The sequence below is a fragment of the Tetrahymena thermophila genome, assembly GCF_000189635.1.
Source record: "Tetrahymena thermophila SB210 genomic scaffold scf_8254711, whole genome shotgun sequence".
NCBI lineage: Eukaryota > Ciliophora > Oligohymenophorea > Hymenostomatida > Tetrahymenidae > Tetrahymena > Tetrahymena thermophila.
In genome coordinates this window covers 27,796-50,186 of record NW_002476476.1, presented here as the reverse complement: position 1 = coordinate 50,186, position 22,391 = coordinate 27,796, and the positions used below count along the sequence as shown (strand labels likewise).

Sequence of the window (22,391 nt, the reverse complement as noted above, 5' to 3'; positions counted from 1 at the left end):
AAAAAATTAGTTTAATTAACAAACAAAGAAAAAAAGCACAAGTATAATAAAAAAATAAAAGAAAAATAAATCAAATAAAAAATTAATAAATTAATTAAAAAAATTAGCTGTTATGTTTTAAATTCAAATTTATATTCTATCGCAATGTAAAACAAATAAACTATTTTTACTTAAGATTAAGTGTAAAATTTGACATGGAAGTGCATTTTGCTAAACCATATCCTAAGCCTGATGCACCAGTTGCATTAATTTCATTACTTCTATTTAAATATTATAGTAAAAAATATTATTTATCAATTACTTAAAAGGAAAAAATGAAGAAAAAAGATGAAATGATAAGAAATTTATAATTTTAATAATAAAATTAAAAGTTAAAAATGATAAATTAGTTAAATAAACAAAGAAACAAAAATAAATTAAAAAGAAAAAGAAAAATTAATCAAATAAAAAACTATTAAATAAATTAAAAGAGTTAGTTATATTATTTTAAATTCATTTTTATATTCAAAAATATCACAATCTAAAACAAATAAATTGTTTTTACTCAATATCAAGTGTTAGATTTGAAAGATTAGTCCTATTTGCTAAACCAGATCCTAAGCTTTATGCACCAATTGCGCCAATTTTGTTAAAGCTTTTTAAGTGTTAAAGTTAAAAATATGATTGATTGATTGATTAATTAATTAGTAAGAAGAAAAAAATGAAGAAAAAACATGAAATAGTAAGAAATTAATTATAATAAAATAAATAGTTGAAAATTAAAAAATTTGCTAAACGAAGAAAGTAAGAAAATAACATAGTTAAAATAATAAAACTAAAAGTAAAATAAATAAAAAAAAAGCTAATATAAATAAATTAATTGAGCAAGTTAATTTATATTAAAAAATATCACAATCTAAAATAAATAAACTGTTTTTACCTAAGATTAAGTACCAAATTTGTGAGATTAGTGCAATTTGTTATAACAGAACTTAATCCCGATGCAAATTCATCACCAATTTAATTCCTACTTTTTAAATATTGAAGAAAAAAATATTATTAAAAAAGTAATTATTAATTAAAAGAAAAAATGGAAAAAAACATGAAATAATAAAAAATGAATTAATAAATTAATAATAAAAGCAAAAGTTGCTAGTAAATAAATTCAAACTGTTATATTATTTTTTTTAATTAATTTAAAAATCACAAACAAAAATAAATAAACTATTTTTACTAAACATTAAGTGAAAAATTTGACAGATTAGTGCAATTTGCTAAATTAGCGCCTAAGCTTGATGAACCTTTATCGCCAATTTCATTGTAACTTTTTAAAAATAAAAAATTAATTAATTAGTTAGTTAGTTAGTTAAAAGGAAAAAATGTGGAAAAAACATGAAATAATAAGAAATAAATTAATATATGAATAATTAAAGCAAAAGTTGAAAATAAAAAAATTAATTAAATTAAAAAAGAAATAAAATAAAAATTTTTTAAATTAAAAAGAAAAATAAATCAAATAAAAACCTATTAAATAAATTAAAAGAGTTAGTTAGTTAGTTAGTTAGTTAGTTATCTTGTTTTAAATTCATTTTTATATTAAAAAATATCACAATATAAAATTAATAAACTGTTTTTACCGAAGATCAAGTGTCAAATTTGATATTTAAGCGCAATTTGCTAATCCAGAACATAAGCCTGATGCACCAATTACACCAATTTCACTTGAACTTTTTAAGTATTGTAAAAAAATATTATTAATCTATTAGAAATGAAATATAAAGAAAAAAGATGAAATAATAAGAAAAAAATTATTTAAAATAAAAGTAAAAGTTGAAAATTAAAAAATTAGTTTAACACACAAAGAAACAAAAAATACAAGCAGAATAAAATAGAAAAAGAAAAGTAAATAAACTAATATAAAAGATCATTATATTTATTTAATATCACTTTTATATTAAAAAATAGAACAATTCAAAACAAATAAACTGTTTTTACCAAAGATAAATTGTCAAATTTGAAAGATTAGTGCAATTTGCTAAAGCAAAACCTAAGCATGATACACCTTCATCACTAATTTAATTTTCACTTTTTAAATATTGGAGAAAAAATATATAATTAAATAGTTAACTAGAAGGAAAAAATGAAGAAAAAACATGAAATATTATTAAATGAATTAATTAATAATAAGATGAAAAGTTGAAAATAAAAAAATTAGTTTAATACTCAAAGAAATAAAAATCACAAGCAGAAAAAAATAGAAAAAGAAAAGTAAATAAACTAAAATAAAAGAGTTAGTTATATTGATTTAATATCACTTTTATATTCAAAAATATAACAATTCAAAACAAATAAACTGTTTTTACCTAAGATAAATTGTCAATTTTGAAAGATTAGTGCAATTTGCTAAACCAGAACATAAGCATGATACACCTTTATCACTAATTTCATTTTAACTTTTTAAATATTGTAGAAAAAAAAAATTAATTAATTAGTTAGAAGGATTAAATGAAGAAAAAATATGAAATAATATTAAATGAATTAATTAATAATAAAATTAAAAATTAAAAATAAAAAATAAAAAAAATTAGCTTAATACTCAAAGAAATAAAAAACACAAACATAATAAAATAGAAAAAGAGTAGTAAATAAACTAAAATAAAAGAGTTAGTTATATTGATTAATATCGTTTTATATTCAAAAATATAGCAATTCAAAACAAATAAACTGTTTTTACCTAAGATCAAGTGTCAAATTTGAGAGATTAGTGCAATTTGCTAAACCAAAACCTAAGTATGATACACCTTTATCACTAATTTGATTGTAACTTTTTAAATATTGTAAAAAAAAAATGAATTAGTTAGTTAAAGGAAAAAATGAAGAAAAAAACATTAAATAATATGAAATAAATTATTAATAATAAAATTAAAAGTTGAAAATAAAAAATTTGTTAAATTAAATTAACAATTAAAGAAAAAAAAATAAGCATAAATAAAATAAAAAATATAAAAATAGTTAGTTATATTATTTTTAAAACATTTTTACGCTAAAAAATATCACAATTCAAAACAAATAAACTGTTTTTACTTTAGATCAAGTATCAAATTTGATAGATTAGTGCAATTTTTTAAACTAGAACCTAAGACTGATGCCTATTTGTCACTGTCACCAATTTAATTCATACTTTTTAAATATTAAAGAAAAAAATATAATTAAGTAATTAGATAAATGGAAAAAATTATAAAAAAAACATGAAATAATAAGAAATGAATTAATAATAAAAGAAATATTTTAGAATGAAAAAGTTACTTTAATTAATTAATTATTAATAAAAAGAAAAATAAACCAAATAAAAAGCTATATAAATATCTTTAATATACCTCAGTTTAATATGGAGTATCTAATGAGATTAAAGTGAAGATTTTATAAACTTTTTTTAAACAAAAAGAAATTTTAAGAATCATTAATAAAAAAATAAATAATTACTTTTTTTAGATTTTTAAAATAGTAATTCTATTATATCATTTATTTTTTTCTCAAAATATTGAATTTTAGTTTATGGAGATTTAATTAATTATAAGAATTAAAAATATAAATTAATTTATCTTTATTTGAAATTAATTTGGATAAATATAATAAATAAATAACTATTATAATAAATATGAATTTATAAATTTATTTAAAGGAATAAATATCTCAAAAATTAGTGTAACAACCATTATTGAAAGAATTAAATGTTTCCTAAGAAAAATTTTTTTGAGCTGAACAAATAAAGTAATAAATAAATACTACTAACTTTCTGATACCCCCTAAGTATTATTAATATTAAAATAATTAAAAGAAAGTATTATTATTAAATTGGAAGAAAATATTCATATCTATATATTTAACAATCATATCCTTAAAGCGATACATTAGAAAATAAAATTAATAGTAATTTATTTTTTGATGCTTAAAATTATAAAATGCCCATTTAAAGTCAAATATTGATTGTGCTCTATTCACATAAAGATATATTACAAAAACTTTTAAAAATCAAACCTGTATAAAGAAGATAGATAAAAGTAATTAATTGAAATAGATAACACCTGAGTGAAAAAAAATTTTAATTAATCTTTCATAAATAGAATCTAACTTTAATTATTCTCAATTTCATTCATATACGATCAGAAATTTTTATCAAATATATATTTTGGCATCATTTTAAAAAAAGAATATAATCATTTCAAATAAAATTAATTTTCAAAGAAAATATGTTATTTTTTATACATTAATGAAGATCAATCATTGATCAATACTAAATTTTAGATTATTAATGCAATATATATTTTAGTTTTTAAATAGTAGCATTGAATAGAAACTAATATTTTAATCATTTTAATTTTAAGCTAATTCTGATATTAAATTTTTAGCTTAATTATTTTAAGATAGCATACTTACAACTTTTAATTTTGTCCATATAAGCTCTTTAATTCTCTCTAATATGATTAAATTAGATCTCTAAATTATAAATAGGAATTCATATATGTTGTAAAACTATTTAAAATAAGTTAAGAAAAAGAAAAAATAAGAGAGATTCAACTTTAATATTGATCAAGTATAGATAGATAGATCTTCATGGATATATAAAAAATTACATATCCTCTTTCAAAGTTGTTAAATCCGTTTATTTTATTTGAAACAATTCTACTCTTTTGTTAAATTCACACCAAAATATATAAATGATAAAATTTTCTGATCGGATATTAAATAAATTAAGAATAATTAAAGTTAGATTCTATTTATTAAAGATTATTTAAAAATAACTTTTATATATCTTGTTTTTGATTTAAATTAATTAATTAATTATGCTGATATAATTCTTATATTCAATTTTTAGCTTAATTATTTTAAGAAAGTATACTTACAATTTTTAATTTTGTCTTTTTAAGCTGTTTAATTCTCTCTAATATTAGTAAATTAATTGGATCTCTAAATTATAAATAGGAAATCATATATTTTGTAAAACTATTAAAATAAGTTAAGCAAAAGAACAGATAAGATAGATTCAAATCTGTTTAATGATAAGTATAATTAATTAATTGAAATAGATAGCAAGCTATGCGAAAATAATTTTAAATAAGCTTTCATAAATAGAAAATAGCTTTAATTATTCTTAATTTTACTATCAGAAAATTTTATCCAATTGTATATTTTTGTGTGAATTTAACAAAAGAACAAACTGTTTCATCAAAGAGAATCTGTTATTTTTTATACATTAACGAAGATCTAAAATTGATAAATATTAAAGTTTAGATTTTAGTGCTATACTTCAGATTTTAGTCTATATTTCAGTTTTTACATAGCAGCGCTGAATAGAAATTAATATTTTTATAATTTTAATTTAAAGCTAATCCTGATATTAAATTTTTAGCTTAATTATTTTAATAAAGAATACTTACAACTTTTAATTTTATCTTTTTAAGCTGTTTAATTCTCTCTAATATGAGTAAATTAGATCTCTAAATTATAAATAGGAATTCAGATATTTTGTAAAACAAACTATTAAAATAAGTTAAGAAAAAGAAATAATAAGATAGATTTATTTAATTCCTGAGAAAATGAGAAATTTTCTTCTAATAATTTTGGCAATTTAAGTGCTTTCTATTAAGGGATCAGACTCTAACTTTAGTTTAACTATAGAACAAATAAATAACAGAATTGTTCAGCCTAGATAAGACTCAAACTGTAAAGGAAGCTTTTGCTTTGTTGGAGATACTCTATTTACTGTTTAGTCAGATGGCAAAAGAATAACTTCTATAACTCTTTCAAACAGCAATCCTTAGAGTTACAATAAATTAGTTATAGAGACTTGTCCAACTCAAAATCTATTGACTCTCAATGATGAAGATATGCTAAGACTTTATGCTAAAACAAAAAGTGAATGCTATCCATTTACAAATTTCATGGGTGTAAACAAATACTAAGGTTTATATTCCTTTGTTATCAATGCTTTACTTGCAGACTAGTAAACTTACTAATACTTTGACTTAGATATAAATCTTAAGAATTCTTAAGACAAAAGTGACACATCAAGCTCTAGCAATAGTTATATTTAGAAGATGAGTATACTTATGATTGCTTTGTATATGTTAATTTGAGATTCATATTAATTAAATATGATTAAAAATTCAATCATTGATTATTAACTGAATTACCTTAACTAAATTATAAATATAAGTCATTTATTTTTTATAATCATTATAATTTTTTTTATTTATATATATAATTATGTTGTTACGTTATTTTATTCTCATTTTTGTCACTTTGATAACTATTTATAAACATTTATACATTTGAAAATTAAATAAAAATTAATAAATAATTTTATTGTTCAAATATAAATATATGGCTATTAGGAGATAAAAAATAAATAAATGAATATATAAATTAGTTAATTTTTTATTAAATAAAATCATTAAAAAATTTTAATTTGAATTAAAATATTAAATTAAAAATTATTTTTATTTATTTTTTAATAGAAAAAATAATTTTTAAATTGATGATGAAGATTGTAGAGGCTTGCTAATACTATAATAACAGAGGGAGTTTACACTTATTATTGAAATATTAAAATAATACTAAATTTTGGTATAATAACATTAGTAATTTAAATATTTTTCCAAAAGTTCCATATCTATTGTTTTTACAAAAATATTTTTCAAAAACTTATTTTTAGTCATGATTAATATTTTATTTTTTTATATTTTAGTCACTCAAAATTGGTGATTAATGTTTTAAAAATTGAAGAATTTTAAGATAAAAGCAAAATTTATAAAAAACAATGCGTTTTAAAATGAAAATAACTAACCAAAACTGTTCTTTGAATTAAAATAAAATGAATTACCAGATATTTCAAAAGCAGGATTAATTTCATTCAAAATAAAATTGATTAATAATTTAAAAAAAAAAAGACTTAGCTTAGGTAGTAGTCTAATAATAATATTGATTTAACTAATTTAACAAAATATTATTGTATATTGTTTATAAAGTGTGGAAATTATTATTATTATACTTAACACATATATATATAAACTATTCCATAAATTTAATTAGATTAATTTATATATATACATTTAAGTTTTATTTTATCTGGGGAAGTTTTCGAATTAATAAAATTTTTAATTAACAAGGGAAAATCAACTTTATTGTTAACATCGTCATTTATTATTTCGTAGACCAAACACATCATATCATTTAGAATTCCGTCAAATCCATAAAATAAATCATATTAAAGTGCACGATGAACTGCTTTCTTCCTAATCCTATTTTTTATTCTAGTAAACACCAAAAGAACTCAAAATTTTTAAAATAAATGGTAGCTTATCCCATTATTATAGGCATTCCAATTATTGCTTTAGCTCCAAGATTTCTTTTTTAAGCGCTTATTCCCTTTCAATAAGTTTTCCCATATCTTAAAAAAAGTGTTCCTAATTTTATTCTTGGTTATCACTTAATCCAAGACCATTATTGCTAGAAGTGTTTTATAAAAACTTAAAGAGTGGATCCAAATCAGAGAAAGCTGCATCTTGTTTATAAAGTATTACATGATCAGGCATGATCTCAAGGCCCATAGATTTTAGAGCTGCAAGTTTTTTAGGTACCCATTCATCTCCTAATTATACTTATTGACATCGAGTAATAATTAACCAAAGCGAGTCTTTCTTTTCCTTTTCGGTAGATCCTCTGACTTCAAAGAAATGTTGATAAAATTTACAAGCAAAAGCTTCACTTGCAGTCTTCCGGTTATCAGTAGCTGATACTAGAAGCAGTGCAGCGTTGAAAATGACATCTTTTAATTGTAAAGTTAGCTAATTCAAACACTCTTTCAGGTCTATGGTTGGATCACCACTTCCAGGAACATCTACGTATTGAATTTCATACCCTGTATGTTGTACCATTCTTGTTTCTCTGTGTATGACTTTAGTAACTCCAAAGTCTTCTGGATTATCTTCTTGCTTAAATAAATCAGATTTTGGGTTGCCAGTTAAGATGTGATTACCAAGAGAAGATTTGCCTACCCCTGGTTTTCCACATACAATGATTGTCCGTTTGGAATTTCTATTTTAAATGCTTGATCTTTCCATTTGCTTGGTTTTTAATTCAGAAATTTCTTTGATTGGAATTTAGAAATATAAATATTTATTTGAATATTAAATAAGATTTTTGATAATAATAAAAATAAAACACTTTTATTTTTTTGTTATATTTTGTTTATTTTAAACAATCGATAATACTTTCTAATTAATTAAAACACTAAAAAATAATATTCTAATAAAATTTACAATAATAATTAAAGAGATAAATATCATCCTTAATATAAAATATGTATAAATTGATAATTTGTTCTTATTAATAGAAAAGGTTTTCAGGAAATAGAAATTAAATAGATATTTTATCTATCTATCTACCTACCTACCTATCTTCCTATATTTATTTATATTTCAATGAAAAACAATAACATGAAAATTTAATTTTGATTGAGTAAATTTTTAAATATTTTTTATTGAAGATTTCAGTCAATTTCTCAACTCAAAGTGGTAATCACATATTTTATTAAGAAGAGGTCTATATGCAATAAAATAAAACTTTAGACAAATCCTTTTAATTAATTAATTAAAATTAGATACGCAAAAAAGCATCAAATATTTTTAAGGTTAGTATATAAAACAAAAATTGAAAAATGACTACTTCTGAATTAGCTATTTTCTTATTATAGGTTGTTTTTGTTGCCTCACCATTGCTCTTAGGCCTTTCTTATTTAGAAAATTAATTATTATCTTTATTCTCAAGCGTAAGCTAATTTTTAACTTCACACATTAATTCATCATTATTAATCATAAATTATGATTATCATAAAACTTATTTTTTAAATTGAAAAATAGAATTTTGAAAAGTAGACCATAAACTTAGCAATTATCAATGGCTTGCTATTAGTCGCTGGCCTTTTATACTGGGAAATTTAAAAAACTAGAGACGTCAGATTATTTAACCAAGAGTTAGCAAAAAATATTAAGACTACTGTACAAGAAATTAAATCTAAATAAAACTGATTAATTCAGCATAAATGATATTTACTTTTGTTATTCCCTTATTTATACTATTTGCTTGAAAATTTAATATCAAATAATATTCTATTTTCTTACTCAAATTTCATTTTATGTTTAAAATATTTTCAAAATAACAAAATTCATTTGTTTTTATCAATCGATTTATAAATAAATCTATATATCTATCTATCTGATTTTCTTTTTGTGCCAGTTTTTGAAAAAAAAAATTAATTAAATAAATATCCACTTGTATGTACGTACAGTTAAAATTTGTTGGCAAAAGTTCATAAAAATTAAAAAATAAGAAATAAATAAATAAGAAAAAAAGCGCTCGATGTAGGGATCGAACCTACGACCTTGCGGTTAACAGCCGCATGCTCTAACCAGCTGAGCTAATCGAGCTTACAATTAACTTCCCTGTTTCTCATGATTTACAATAAATTGTAATTTTTGCATTAATTTTTATAAATAATTATCTTAACAAATTACAAATTCTAATATAAATAATTATAAATTCAATAATTTTACACTAAATTGTATTCTCTAAATAAAAATATGAGATTAAAAGCATAAAATACAAAAAAAAATCGACAACTGCAGGATTCGAACCTGCGCGGGTAAACCCAAAAGATTTCTAGTCTTCCTCCTTAACCACTCGGACAAATTGTCTTGATTGAAACTCTTCCTTTTACTACAGCCTTGTTTAATTGTATTTTTGCATCAGATATTATTATGATTTTTATGACTTTAATAAATGATTTATAAACATAAACAATTTTGTTTAATTGAATAATTTATAAATAATTAACTTCTTTGAGAATTTCTCTATTCTGATAAGACAGACTATAAATTGATGAAATATTAATTTTAAATTTTATTTAAAATAATTAAATATTTTAATAAAATATTCAGGAGTATTTTTTTAATTTACAAAAAAATAAAGAAATAATTTAAATAAGAAATTTATTTAATAAATTAATTAACTATTTTTATTTTTTAAAAATCACAAGAAATTCAACACATATTTAAAAAGTATTTTATTTTTTAATTAAAGATTAATTTAAATTTTATTGATATCTCTATTTAAAAATGTTAAATAAATTATTATAGTGCATTTATTTTATTTTTTATTGTTTTAATTTTCATTAAAATTATTATGAAAATATATAAATTTGTTGAGAAATAAAAATATTCATTGAATTACAAACTCAAAAGACTGAAATTTGGAAAATAAATAACTAAGTTATTAAAAAAACTATTTTATTTTAAAGGATTTTTTGCAATCAATAAATAAATACATCAAGTATATTTTTGTAAATTTTGTATGGTTTATTGTAAAAAATAAAAAAATCGACAACTGCAGGATTCGAACCTGCGCGGGTAAACCCAAAAGATTTCTAGTCTTCCTCCTTAACCACTCGGACAAATTGTCTCAATTGATATTTTATCTTTTTAATTTAATTTTTAGTATATTTTATTTATTTTTTGCTTAATTTCAAATTTCTTCAGTGTTTCGCATGTTGGGAAAAGAAATGCTTTTGATTGAAATTTAAAAATAAAAACGACAACTGCAGGATTCGAACCTGCGCGGGTAAACCCAAAAGATTTCTAGTCTTCCTCCTTAACCACTCGGACAAATTGTCTCAATTGATATTTTATCCTTTTAGGTTAGCATTTTTGTTTATTGATTTGATATTTTGTTTAATTTTATGTAATCAGTTGTAATTTTGGGTTGTTGACTGAAGATATAAAAATAAAAACGACAACTGCAGGATTCGAACCTGCGCGGGTAAACCCAAAAGATTTCTAGTCTTCCTCCTTAACCACTCGGACAAATTGTCTTATTTGATATGTTTCTAATTTAGTTCAACAAGATCTTTATTAATTATTACCATAGAATTAATCATTTTTGCTATTAAATTCGAGGTGTTAAAAAGCATTTTAAGCTTTAGCTTAAATTTAGTAGCTAAAATAAAAAGGAAAAACGACAACTGCAGGATTCGAACCTGCGCGGGTAAACCCAAAAGATTTCTAGTCTTCCTCCTTAACCACTCGGACAAATTGTCTAATTGTATTAATGTCAACACAATCTTTGAAATTGTTCTATTTTGTTTATTAAAATTATTTAATTTTATTGATACTAAATAAAATAAAGATATAAAATATATGAATTGAACTTAAATGAAATATTTTTTCATTGAAATTTTTTAGTTGCTTTGCAATTCTTGCAAAAATAAATAAATAAATTCTAGTTTTGTGTTGTTTATTTGAATTTTTAAAGAGAAAATTAAAATTTATTTTTAAGTTAAAATAAAAATGGCATTTTACAATAAAATTGTGTTGATATTTTCAAATAAAAAAGATAACATTTTGATGCATAGTATTATTTAAGCAGTGCGTGAATATCCATTTATATTTAGGAATGATTAATTGTTTTGAATTTTGGAAGATAATTCTTATATTGTAAGAAGAAACTAAAAACCAGAAGATTTTCTAGATAAGCTAAACATAAATAATTAAGTAAATTAACAAACAAACAAGTATTTTGATGATATATGTGTGAATTTTGAAAGAATATCAATTCAATTAATTAATTGCTTACCTAACAAATCAATCAAAAATTAAAGAATATTTTTCTGGTAATTTAAAATTTTATTAATTTTGAAAGGAATGGACAAGTCTTTAGTTTAGTAATTAGGAAAAATACATGAATATAGAAAAGTTCCAAAAGAACTGATAGAATAATACATAAACAAGTTAGAGTTTTGTGGTAGATACTTCGACTACAATGATGAAAATAAGGAAATTAAAGAAAAAAACGATAGGCTTTACTATTTGTAGCAGATTTCAGATTTATTATAGGAAAGTAATGCTTATCCCGCTCTAGTATTACCCCACTTCGAGTAGTTAATGATTATGATTGAAAACAATATTTTTAGGCCTTTACCTATATAAAAAAAGTAAATATAATAATAAGGTAATTATAATTGCTAAATTCTTCTCAAAAAATAGCATTTTATCACTCAAATCGAGCTTTTTTCTTGTTTTAACATTTGCTTTTACTATCATTCATGTTTAACATTTAATATAAATTATTAATTATTCACTTCAAAAAGTAGTAAAAAGCCAGATTTTAACGCAAAAAGGCAGAGAAAATTCAATATAAATTATATTAATATGGTAATGTTATCTATATACCAGATAAAATTTTTTGAATAAAATAAAGCAGCAAATAATTTATCTTTTTTTTCATATTTTGAAAACCAAAATTGTAAATCTTTGAATTAAAGAAGCGAATTTATAAGTTAAATAAATTATATTAGTTAAGCAGTAAAAATAGTATGCATGTATGATTGATATCCAATTTTAAAATCTACAACAGCAAATCATAAAACTTTTCTAACAAATAAATAAATTTAGATTAAACATAAATGATATTTATTAACTATAGGGAAGGAGTGTATTCAATTTTAATTTTATTTATTCTATAAAAAAAGTTGAACCTGAAATCGATATCAATGATGTTTATGTAGTAGCAAGTTGGTCTCACCTTTAGCCTGTCTATGATATATTCTGCAAGTGGTTGTCAACTAACAAATGGATGTCAAGATATTGATGAAATATATTTCAAAAAAGTTCATTCACTAGTTGCTTGAACTTTTTGACAACAATGAGCCAAGAGAAAGGGAATATGTAAAAAATCTGTATCATAGATTATACGGAAAACTAGTATAGAAAAGAAAAACATTTAGGAAATCTATTAGTTTTGTCTTTTAAACACTTATCCACGAAAGGTATTCATTCAATGGTATGCCTGAACTTTTAGATATTCTTGCTTCAATTATCAGTGGATATGCTGTCCCACTTCGTGAAGAACATATAGATTTCTTTAAAAATATATTTATACCTCTTCATAAGGTTTAAACTTCACATCACTACCATGAATAATTGTAAAGATGTTCAATGTTGTTTCTGTCAAAGGTTTGAATTTATTTTTTATTTTTCATAAATAAAAAAAGATATTTGTTATAATCGCTAAATTTTAAGAGCTATCTTATTCTTATAATTAGTTTTTAAGCATTTAATTTGTTTTAATCGCTGAAATTTTAAGGTTAATTTATTATAAAGATATTTTAGAATAATTCATTTTTATGCTTAGTTGTAAATTTAAATTAAAGAATTTAATTATGAAAATAGATGCCAGAATTATCTTTAGATTTAATTGATGCCTTGCTTAAATACTGGCCTTTTGCTAATTCTACTAAAGAGCTTATGTTTTTAAGCGAGTTATTAGAAGTAATTGAAGTTCCAGAAATGAACAAAATACAGCCATATGTGGAAAGACTTTTTAAAAGATTGATTAAATGCATTTCAGGACCTCACTTGCAAATAGCAGATAGAGCAATGTGCTTTTTTGAAAACGAATACTTTTTAGGAATGCTTAGATAATACAAATCAATAACTTTCCCATTAATAGTGCCAGTAATTCATAAAATTGCTGATAATCATTGGCACAAAATTCTGCAAGAATCTTTGATAGCTCTGAGAGCAATCCTAAGAGAGTTAGATCCTCAAGCTTATGAAAAATCACTTACGTATAAAAATGTACCTACGTTATATCTATCTAAAGACGTTAAAAAAAGAGCTGAAGAAAGAGTTAAGGTTGATGAAAAATGGAGTGAATTATATAAGCAAGCTAAAAAAGTTGATCCTAATATTAGTTAAAAAACCCTCCCATATACAGATAAAAATGTAGTTGGAGACTTCAATCGTCTTGATAATACTAACGTAGTTTTTAATTGATGTGATAATTATAACTTAAAAAATAAATAAATAAATAAATTTTGCGTAAGAATATTTATATTTATATAATCATAAGTCTATTTATTCCTTTTCAAGTACTTTCAATTATGTCCAATCTATCTAAATAGTTTCCAATTAATCTTTTAAAATGAGAATAAATTAAATTTAAACAATCTACAATCCATTTTTTGTTAGAGACTTCAGCCATCTTGAAAATACTAACTTAGTTTTTAATTAATATGATAATAATAACACAAATAATAAATAAATTTTGAGTAAGAATATTTATATAATCATAAGTCTATTTATTCCTTTTCAAGTACTTTCAATTATGTCCAATCTATCTAAATATTTTTCAATTCATTTTTTAAAATGAGAGTAAATTAAATTATAAATAATCTACAATCAATTTTTTGTTAGAGATTTCATCCAACCATCTTGAAAATACTAACTTAGTTTTTAATTAATATGATAATAATAATAACTTAAAGTATAAATAAATAAAATTTGAGTAAGAATATTTATAAAATTATAAATCTATTTATTTTCTTTTCTTTAAAAGTACTTTCAATTATGCCCAATCTATCTAAATATTTTCCAATAAATCTTTTAAATAGAGAATAAATTAAATTTTAATAATCTACAATCAATTTTTTGTAAGAGACTTCAGCCATCTTGAAAATACTAACTTAGTTTTTAATTAATATGATAACAATATCTTAAAGAATAAATAAATTTTGAGTAAGAATATTTATATATATAATCATAACTCTATTTATTCCTTTTCAAGTACTTTCAATTATTTCCAATCTTTCTCAATATTTTCCAATTAATTTTTTAAAATGAGAATAAATTAAATTATAAATAATCTACAATCAATTTTTTGAGAGATTTCATCCAATCATCTTGAAAATACTAACTTAGTTTTTAATTAATATGATAATAATAATAACTTAAAGTATAAATAAATAAATTTTGAGTAAGAATATTTATATAATTATAAATCTATTTATTTTCTTTTCTTTTACAGTACTTTCAATTATGTCCAATCTATCTAAATATTTTCTAATTAATCTTTTAAAATGAGAATAAATTAAATTTTAATAATCTACAATCAATTTTTTGTAAGAGACTTCAGCCATCTTGAAAATAGTAACTTAGTTTTTAATTAATATGATTACAATAACACAAATAATAAATAAATTTTGAGTAAGAATATTTATATAATCATAAGTCTATTTATTCCTTTTCAAGTACTTTCAATTACGTCCAATCTATCTAAATATTTTCCAATTAATTTTTTAAAATGAGAATAAATTAAATTATAAATAATCTTCAATCAATTTTTTTGTTAGAGATTTCATCCAACCATCTTAAAAATACTAACTTAGTTTTTAATTAATATGATAATAATAATAACTTAAAGTATAAATAAATAAATTTTGAGTAAGAATATTTATATAATTATAAATCTATTTATTTTCTTTTATTTTATAGTAATTTCAATTATGTCTAAATATTAATCTTTTAAAATATAAATCTGACAATAGCTTAAATTTAAATAATCTAAGATAAATTTAAAAAAATCATTGATTGTGTAAATTAACATTAAAAAGTAATCAATAGAGCTTAATTTAAATAATTAGTTTACATTTCTCAGAATGATGATATGTAAACGTTTCTTAACACAATTATTAATATAAGCTCTGGATATCAAAACTATAATATTTATATTTTGATTATCTTTTAAAATATATTATTCTAATGGATTATGAGTGATCATAGCATACTTATGAAGTAAATTAATTCTTTATAAATAAATAGAATAATTTAAAAGTTATTTTGCAAAAACTTTTTAATTTATATAAAGACATTTATTTTTATTCTAACTAAAAAAATTTATTAATTCTAACAATAAATGAATAAACCAATTTATTTTTACAGTATAATTAACTTGCTAATCAAAATTTGCAAAGATATCTAACTTATTTTTTCTAATAATTATATTTGATAATAGTATTTTATTTTATATTTTAAATATCTAAAAATTTATTTTATATAACATTTTAAAATTGACAAAAGAAAATATTATTAAATTTATCTAATATATATTTATTTGTATAAAAATAATTAAAACCATGATAATATGAATCCTCATTAACCAAGACATAATTAAATAACTGAGGTATAAAAGCTTTTCAAAAATAGGTTTTGGTTTAGGAAAGTGCACTAATCTCTCAAATTTGACGCTTTGTATTTAGTAAAAACAGTTTATTTGTTTTGAATTGTGAAATTTTTGAATATAAAATATAATTTAAAACAATATAACTAACTAATTAACTCTTTTAATTTAATTAATTACTTATGAGCTTATTATTTGATTTATTTTTTTTCTTTTTTTTCCTGTTTGTGTTTTTTGATTGATTTATTTGTTTCATTATTAATTTAACTTATTTTTTCATTTTCAACTTTTGCTTTTATTACTATTTAATTCATTTCTTATTATTTCATATTTTTTCTTTATTGTTTCCTTCTAATTAACAAATTAATTATATATTTTATACTTCAATATTTAAAAAGGTATAATTCTATTGGTGCAATTGGTGCATCAGGCTTATGTTTTGGTGTAGGAAAGTGCATTAATCTCTCAAATTTAACACTTCATCTAGGGTAAAAACAATTTATTTGTTTAGAATTGTGATCTTTTTGAATATAAATATATTAAGTCTTTTAATTTATTTATTTATTTTGAGCTTTTTATTTGATTTATTTTTCTTTTTTTATTTTCAGATTGTGTTTATTTATTTGTTTATTTCTTTGTTTGTTTGTTTATTTTTTAATTTAACTCATTTTTCATTTTTTAATATTTACTTTTATTATTAATTAATTTTTTATTATTTCATAATATTTCTTTATTTTTTCCTTCAAACTAACAATATAACCATAAATATTTTCTTCAATATTTAAAAAGTGGAAATAAAATTGATGATGAAGGTTTATCAGGTTTAATCTCTGGTTTAGGATAACTCACTAATCTCTCAAATTTGGTACTTGATCTAGGGTAAAAAGCATTTTATTTGTATGGATTGTGATATTTTTGAATATAAAAACGAACTTATAATACAACAAACTAACTCTTTTAATTTATTTATTTATGAGCTTTTCAATTGATTTATTTTTCGTTTTTTTTATTCTGATTATTTTTTTTCACTTATTTATTTAATTGCTTCACTTTGATTGTTAATTTAAATCACTTTTCATTTTCAGTATTTGCTTTTATTATTAATTAAATTCATTTTTTATTATTTCTTTATTTTTTCCTTCAAACTAACAAATTAACCAGATATTTTATCTTCAATATTTAAAAAGTGGAAATAAAATTTGTGACGAAGGCGCATCAGGTTTAGGTTCTGGTTTAGGAAAGTTCACAAATTTCTAAAATTTGGTCCTTGATCTAGGGTAAAAACAGTTTATTTGTTTTGAATTGTGATATTTTTGAATATAAAAATAAATTTAAAACAATATAACTAAGCTTTCATTTGATTTATTTTTCTTTCATTTCTTTCTTTCTTTATTTATTTATTTCTTTGTTTGCTTGATTGATTGTTAATTTAATTAATTTATCATTTTCAACATTTTCTTTTATTATTAATTAATTAATTAATTTCTTATTAATTCATATTATTCCATTACTTTCTCCTTCTAACTAACATATTAACCTTTTATTTTTTCTTCAATATTTAAAAAGTGGAAATAAAATTGGAGATAAAGGTGTATCAGACTTAGGTTTTGGTTTAGGAAATTGCACTAATCTCTCAAATTTGGAACTTGATCTAAGGTAAAAATATTTTATTTGTTTTCGATTGTGAATATAAAAATGAATTTAAAATAATATAACTAACACTTTTAATTTATTTATTAGCTCTTTTTTTGATTTATTTTTTATTTTTTTTTTTCTTAAGTTTTTTTTTTTTTAATTAATTCATTAATTCTTTTCTTATTAATTCATATTTTTACTTATTAACTAACAAATTAACTTTATAATTTTCTTGAATGCTTAATAAGGTATAATTTTATTGGTGTAATAGGTGCATCAGGCTTAGGTTTTGGTTTAGAAAAGTGTACTAATCTATCAAATCTGAAACTTAATCTAGCGTAAAAAATGTTTATTTGTTTTACATAATGAAGTTTTTGAAAATAAAAATGAATTTAAAACAATATAATAACTCTATTAATTTATTTATTCATTAATTTATGTGTTTTTTACTTGATTTATTATTCTTTTTTTTATTCTGATTGTTTTTTTTTTATTTCTATTTTTGTTTTTAACTTATTTTTTTATTTTCAACTATTGCTTTAACTGACAAAATAACTCTTTATTTTTTCTTCAATATTTAATAAGGGAAAATTTTATTGGCGCAATTGGTGCATCAGACTTAGGTTCTAGTTTAGGAAAGTGTACTAATCTCTCAAATTTGACACTTGATCTTTTGTAAAAACAGTTTATTTATTTTTGGATTTGGTCTTTTTGAATATAGAATGAATTTAAAACTATATTACTAACTAACTCTTTTTATTTATTTATCAATTTCTTTATTCATTAAATTTATTTATTTATTTTTTTGCTTGATTGATTGATTGTTAATTTTCCTTATTTTTTCATTTTCAAATTTTTCTTTTATTATTAATTAATTAATTTATTACTTAATTTTTCATATTATTTCTTCATTTTTTTCCTTCCAACTAACTAATTAACTCTATATTTTTTCTTAAATGTTTAAAAAGGTATAATTCTATTGGTGCAGAATAGAATAGAAATACTCGCACATATAAACATGCACTCAGAATACAACTTAAATATAAAATTAAATTAAATTATATAATATTATTTATATATATATATATATATATATATATATATTTTTTCGTTATTTGTGTTTATTTATTATTGTTAAAAAAAATAATTAATTTACTTTTTTATGAGTTTTTAATTTAATTTATTTTTTTTTATTCTTCCTATGGTTTTTTTATTTTTTTATTTGTTTGATTGATAATTTAACTCATTTTTTCATTTTTAACTTTTGCTTTTATAATTAATTAATTGATTTCTTATCATATTTTTTCTTCATTTTTCCTTCTAACTAACAAATTAACTATGTATTTTTTCATCAATATTTCAAGTGGTAATAAAATTGGTGATAAAGGTATATCAGGCTTAGGTTATGGTTTAGGAAAGTGCACTAATCTCTCAGATTTAACACTTTATCTTATGTAAAAGTTTATTTGTTTTTGATTGTGTATTATTGAATATAAAAATGAATTTAAAACAATATAACTAACTAATTAATTATTATACTTTGTTTATGAGCTTTTCATTTAATTTATTTTTTATCTTCTTTTTTTATTCTTCTTGTATTTTTTTTATTTATTTTTTTGTTTGTTAGTTTGATAATTATACTCATTTTTTCAATTTTAATTTTTACTTTTATTATTAGTTAATTAATTAATTTTTATTATTTCATTTTTTCCTTATTACTAACAAAATAACTATATTAATATTTAAAAAGGATGAATTAAATCGGTGATGGAGATACATCAGGTTTAGGTTTTGGTTTAAGAAAGTGCAATAATCTCTCTAATTTGACAATTTATCTTAAGTAAAAACAGTTTATTTATTTTGGATTGGCATATTTTTGAAAATAAAAATGAATTTTAAACAATAAAAAATACAATAAACTAAAACTCTTTTAATTTATTTGTTTATGAGCTTTTCATTTGATTTATTTTTCTTTTTTTTAAATTATTTATTGATTTGTTTGTTTGATAATTTAACCCATTTTTTCATTTTTAACTTTTGCTTTTATTATATTTTAATGTTTTGAATATAAAAATGAATTTAAAACAATATAACTAACTAAATCTTTTAATTAATTTATTAGCTTTTTGTTTGATTTATTTTTCTTTTATTTCTTATTTTGCTAAAATTTTTTTATTATTTATTAACTTAACATATTATATTTTATTTAAAAATTTTATTCTATTTATTTTTTTAGTAATTTGCACTAATTTATATTAAAAGGACCTACTAAATCGAAAATAAGTAGTAATTATAAGTAAAGTTTCTTAAATCAAAAAGATTAGTTGCCATAAAAATACAATGTTGGTGATAAAAAAGTGTTGAAATAAGAAGAATAAATATAAATATTTTTGAATAGTTTAATATAATATATTTTATATTTTAATATATATTCTGTTATCAAATAAATTAACCTAAAATATAGATAGATAGATAGATAGATTTATTACTATTTTTAAAATATTTATTTATGATTGAAATAGTAATTAAAAATAATTAAAATGAATAAATATTATGATATTTACTATTTTCTAGAAAATTTGTCTTAAATTAAATCATTAAATTTTTTAATATATATTTTTGATTATTTATTAAATTAAATAAAGATTCTTCTTTGTTAAATATCATAATTTTATACTTTTTATGGGTGTAGAAATAAATGTTTATAGGATTTTATTAATTATTAATTGATATAATAAAATATCTGAAAGGAAATGAATACATTATTATTTTATGAATAAAAGCCATGTTTCAAAATTATAAAAAATTTAAAATTAATTTTTTATTTTAATTATTCTTTTAGAAAATAGAATAAAAAATAGTTAAATGTTTTAAGGATAGTCAGTCAAATGTAAGAATATTTTTAATTTAATTTTATTATTTATTTCAAAAGGAATCAAATATTAAACAAATGAGAAAATTTATTAGAGATAAATGAATTAACTAATACTAGAAAATTGTAAAATTTATCATAATAAACTGATAATTATTTAATTTCTATAAAAAAAAGCAAAGAGATTGATACATTTTGCAAATTAAAATAGAATGAATGTATGAGTAAATAGATTAATTTACTGCATCAAAATAATAAATAAAAATATGGTTATAAATTTAAGATAAATTTATATTTATCAAAAGGATTTTTAAATAATAGGTTAAAATGAATGAATGAATTTATTGAGTTTCTTAATGGATTTTAAGATAATAATTTAAATTTAATTTGTTATGTATTTACTTAAAATTTTACGCATTCTCCTTTACAACTGAGCTATTAATATTATGGTCATAAATTTCATTTATGTTATGCATTTTTAATAAATTAGTATTCACTAATAGATGGATTTTTAATCAAATTAATTATTTCGTCAGTATAAAATTTACGCTCAGATTTTGTTTGTATGTTTATGAGGTATTATTGTTTTAATCATAAATTATAACTTTAAAAACCTCTCAATTAACTTTACGTATTATTATTGTAAGTAAGTATTATTTAATCCTTTCATCAAATGACACTAAATAAAAAAAATGGAAATATTTAATCAATATGAAAAATAAATTTATAAACAGTGAAGATTTTATATAAATAATTTTAAATTATTTTTTTATTTCTTTTTTGAAAGATAGAAAATAATTAAAATAAAAAATTGTAAATATTTAACTCATTTTGAATTATTTATATACTGAGTTATCAACGCAATTATATTGCATATTATTAAAGAAAAAAGTAACTTTTAAATGCATCTAATCCTTCATTAAAATTTGGATGGAATTAATTAAATTAAGTCTTCATTAATGAGGAAGTATAGTATTTAATTTTTATTTTTGGATTATTTCTTGATATTTAACTTTTTTAAATTTATTTTTTTATTAATATTATTCTTTGAAGAATTTTAAAATTAAATTATTTTATATTTCTTTCTTTTAAATTCTTTTAAATTAATGTAAAGATAATAAATTCTAATCAAAATTGAGTAATGTTTTTTTTTTTATTCGCTAAAGAAACTAAGGTAAGTACCGCCTCTCTTACTAGAATTCATAGAAATCTTATTTTTTTCTAGCATTAAAAATGGATGAATTAAATTTAGTAATAAGCTGCTTCCAATTATTCTAATAAAAAATTGACGCATCATTTAAAAATCTAGAAAATAATTTCATTTATTAAATTCTTTTAATTAAAAAAACTGTATATTAAATTATATTAAATATATTAAAAAAAAATCTTTAAAATAAAAATCAACATTTTCAAAGTTTTTAGAAATTCTTCTATATTGATAACTCTTAACATAGTAATTAATATTTAATATAAGAAATAATTTAATTTAATGCCGTAAATGATAATCCTAAAAGTTAAAAAGCCTTAACTTTTAGATTTATTGGTGGGACTATATTATTTTTAATTTTATCTATTCAAAAAGTAAAAATAAATGATTAGGTGTTTTATTTTTACTATGAGTAAATATTATATGATCTCATTTAAATGTATTTAAATGGATTTTTTTATTTCTATTAATAACTTAAATACTTCTTAAAAGGACCATAAAAATGAATAGGCCTAGAAATATATTTTAAATTAACTTATATAATAATTATTTAATAGACTTCTTAATTTTTAATTTATTATCAATACATTTTCCTAATAGTTTGTTTATTTTAAGATTTATTCAATT

At 19.7% G+C, this 22,391-nt stretch overlaps 8 protein-coding genes across 8 annotated transcripts in view; 5 read left to right on the top strand and 3 right to left on the bottom strand. All coding sequences in view use genetic code 6, as the record gives it.

The window, feature by feature from the left end:
* The window catches only part of TTHERM_001031280 (cyclic nucleotide-binding domain protein), a gene marked incomplete at its 3' end in the record, with an annotated part of 5,847 nt that extends 2,275 nt beyond the window's left edge, over window positions 1-3,572 (bottom strand). The window contains exons 1-11 of the mRNA XM_012796670.1: window positions 3,463-3,572; window positions 3,357-3,406; window positions 3,064-3,159; window positions 2,714-2,803; window positions 2,343-2,432; window positions 1,975-2,064; window positions 1,617-1,706; window positions 1,214-1,303; window positions 920-1,009; window positions 545-634; window positions 171-260 (exon numbers count right to left, since the gene is read on the bottom strand). Coding sequence (XP_012652124.1) covers window positions 171-260; window positions 545-634; window positions 920-1,009; window positions 1,214-1,303; window positions 1,617-1,706; window positions 1,975-2,064; window positions 2,343-2,432; window positions 2,714-2,803; window positions 3,064-3,159; window positions 3,357-3,406; window positions 3,463-3,501 — 905 coding nt within the window. The 5' untranslated portion in view covers window positions 3,502-3,572. The remainder of the gene's footprint in view (window positions 1-170; window positions 261-544; window positions 635-919; window positions 1,010-1,213; window positions 1,304-1,616; window positions 1,707-1,974; window positions 2,065-2,342; window positions 2,433-2,713; window positions 2,804-3,063; window positions 3,160-3,356; window positions 3,407-3,462) is intronic.
* A 2,004-nt stretch (window positions 3,573-5,576) lies between these two features.
* Window positions 5,577-6,116, top strand: TTHERM_01031270 (hypothetical protein; the record flags this gene model as incomplete). The annotated part of the gene is made up of 1 exon (XM_001012443.1): window positions 5,577-6,116. One exon carries the CDS (start codon window positions 5,577-5,579, stop codon window positions 6,114-6,116), a length of 540 nt encoding a protein of 179 aa, XP_001012443.1.
* Window positions 6,117-7,241: 1,125 nt separating this feature from the next.
* Window positions 7,242-8,102, bottom strand: TTHERM_01031260 (50S ribosome-binding GTPase; the record flags this gene model as incomplete). Its single annotated transcript, XM_001012442.3, has 1 exon — window positions 7,242-8,102. One exon carries the CDS (start codon window positions 8,100-8,102, stop codon window positions 7,242-7,244), a length of 861 nt encoding a protein of 286 aa, XP_001012442.1.
* A 432-nt stretch (window positions 8,103-8,534) lies between these two features.
* Window positions 8,535-8,846, bottom strand: TTHERM_001031223 (hypothetical protein; the record flags this gene model as incomplete). Its single annotated transcript, XM_012796669.1, has 2 exons — window positions 8,535-8,616; window positions 8,707-8,846. The coding sequence occupies 2 exons, from the start codon at window positions 8,844-8,846 to the stop codon at window positions 8,535-8,537; spliced, it is 222 nt and encodes a 73-aa protein (XP_012652123.1).
* Window positions 8,847-9,481: 635 nt separating this feature from the next.
* On the top strand, window positions 9,482-9,854 carry TTHERM_01031220 (transmembrane protein, putative; the record flags this gene model as incomplete). Its single annotated transcript, XM_001012440.2, has 1 exon — window positions 9,482-9,854. Exon 1 carries the CDS (start codon window positions 9,492-9,494, stop codon window positions 9,852-9,854), a length of 363 nt encoding a protein of 120 aa, XP_001012440.2. The 5' UTR covers window positions 9,482-9,491.
* A 1,881-nt stretch (window positions 9,855-11,735) lies between these two features.
* TTHERM_01031170 (protein phosphatase 2A regulatory B subunit, B56 family protein) lies at window positions 11,736-12,418 on the top strand (the record flags this gene model as incomplete). Its single annotated transcript, XM_001012439.2, has 3 exons — window positions 11,736-12,025; window positions 12,182-12,245; window positions 12,389-12,418. The coding sequence occupies 3 exons, from the start codon at window positions 11,736-11,738 to the stop codon at window positions 12,416-12,418; spliced, it is 384 nt and encodes a 127-aa protein (XP_001012439.2).
* A 244-nt stretch (window positions 12,419-12,662) lies between these two features.
* On the top strand, window positions 12,663-13,868 carry TTHERM_01031160 (protein phosphatase 2A regulatory B subunit, B56 family protein; the record flags this gene model as incomplete). The annotated part of the gene is made up of 2 exons (XM_001012438.3): window positions 12,663-13,046; window positions 13,263-13,868. 2 exons carry the CDS (start codon window positions 12,663-12,665, stop codon window positions 13,866-13,868), a joined length of 990 nt encoding a protein of 329 aa, XP_001012438.3.
* Window positions 13,869-16,014: 2,146 nt separating this feature from the next.
* TTHERM_001031142 (cyclic nucleotide-binding domain protein) lies at window positions 16,015-19,565 on the top strand (the record flags this gene model as incomplete). Its single annotated transcript, XM_012796668.1, has 9 exons — window positions 16,015-16,121; window positions 16,449-16,538; window positions 16,840-16,929; window positions 17,238-17,327; window positions 17,617-17,706; window positions 17,934-18,023; window positions 18,271-18,360; window positions 19,050-19,139; window positions 19,436-19,565. The coding sequence occupies 9 exons, from the start codon at window positions 16,015-16,017 to the stop codon at window positions 19,563-19,565; spliced, it is 867 nt and encodes a 288-aa protein (XP_012652122.1).
* Window positions 19,566-22,391: the final 2,826 nt, after the last annotated feature.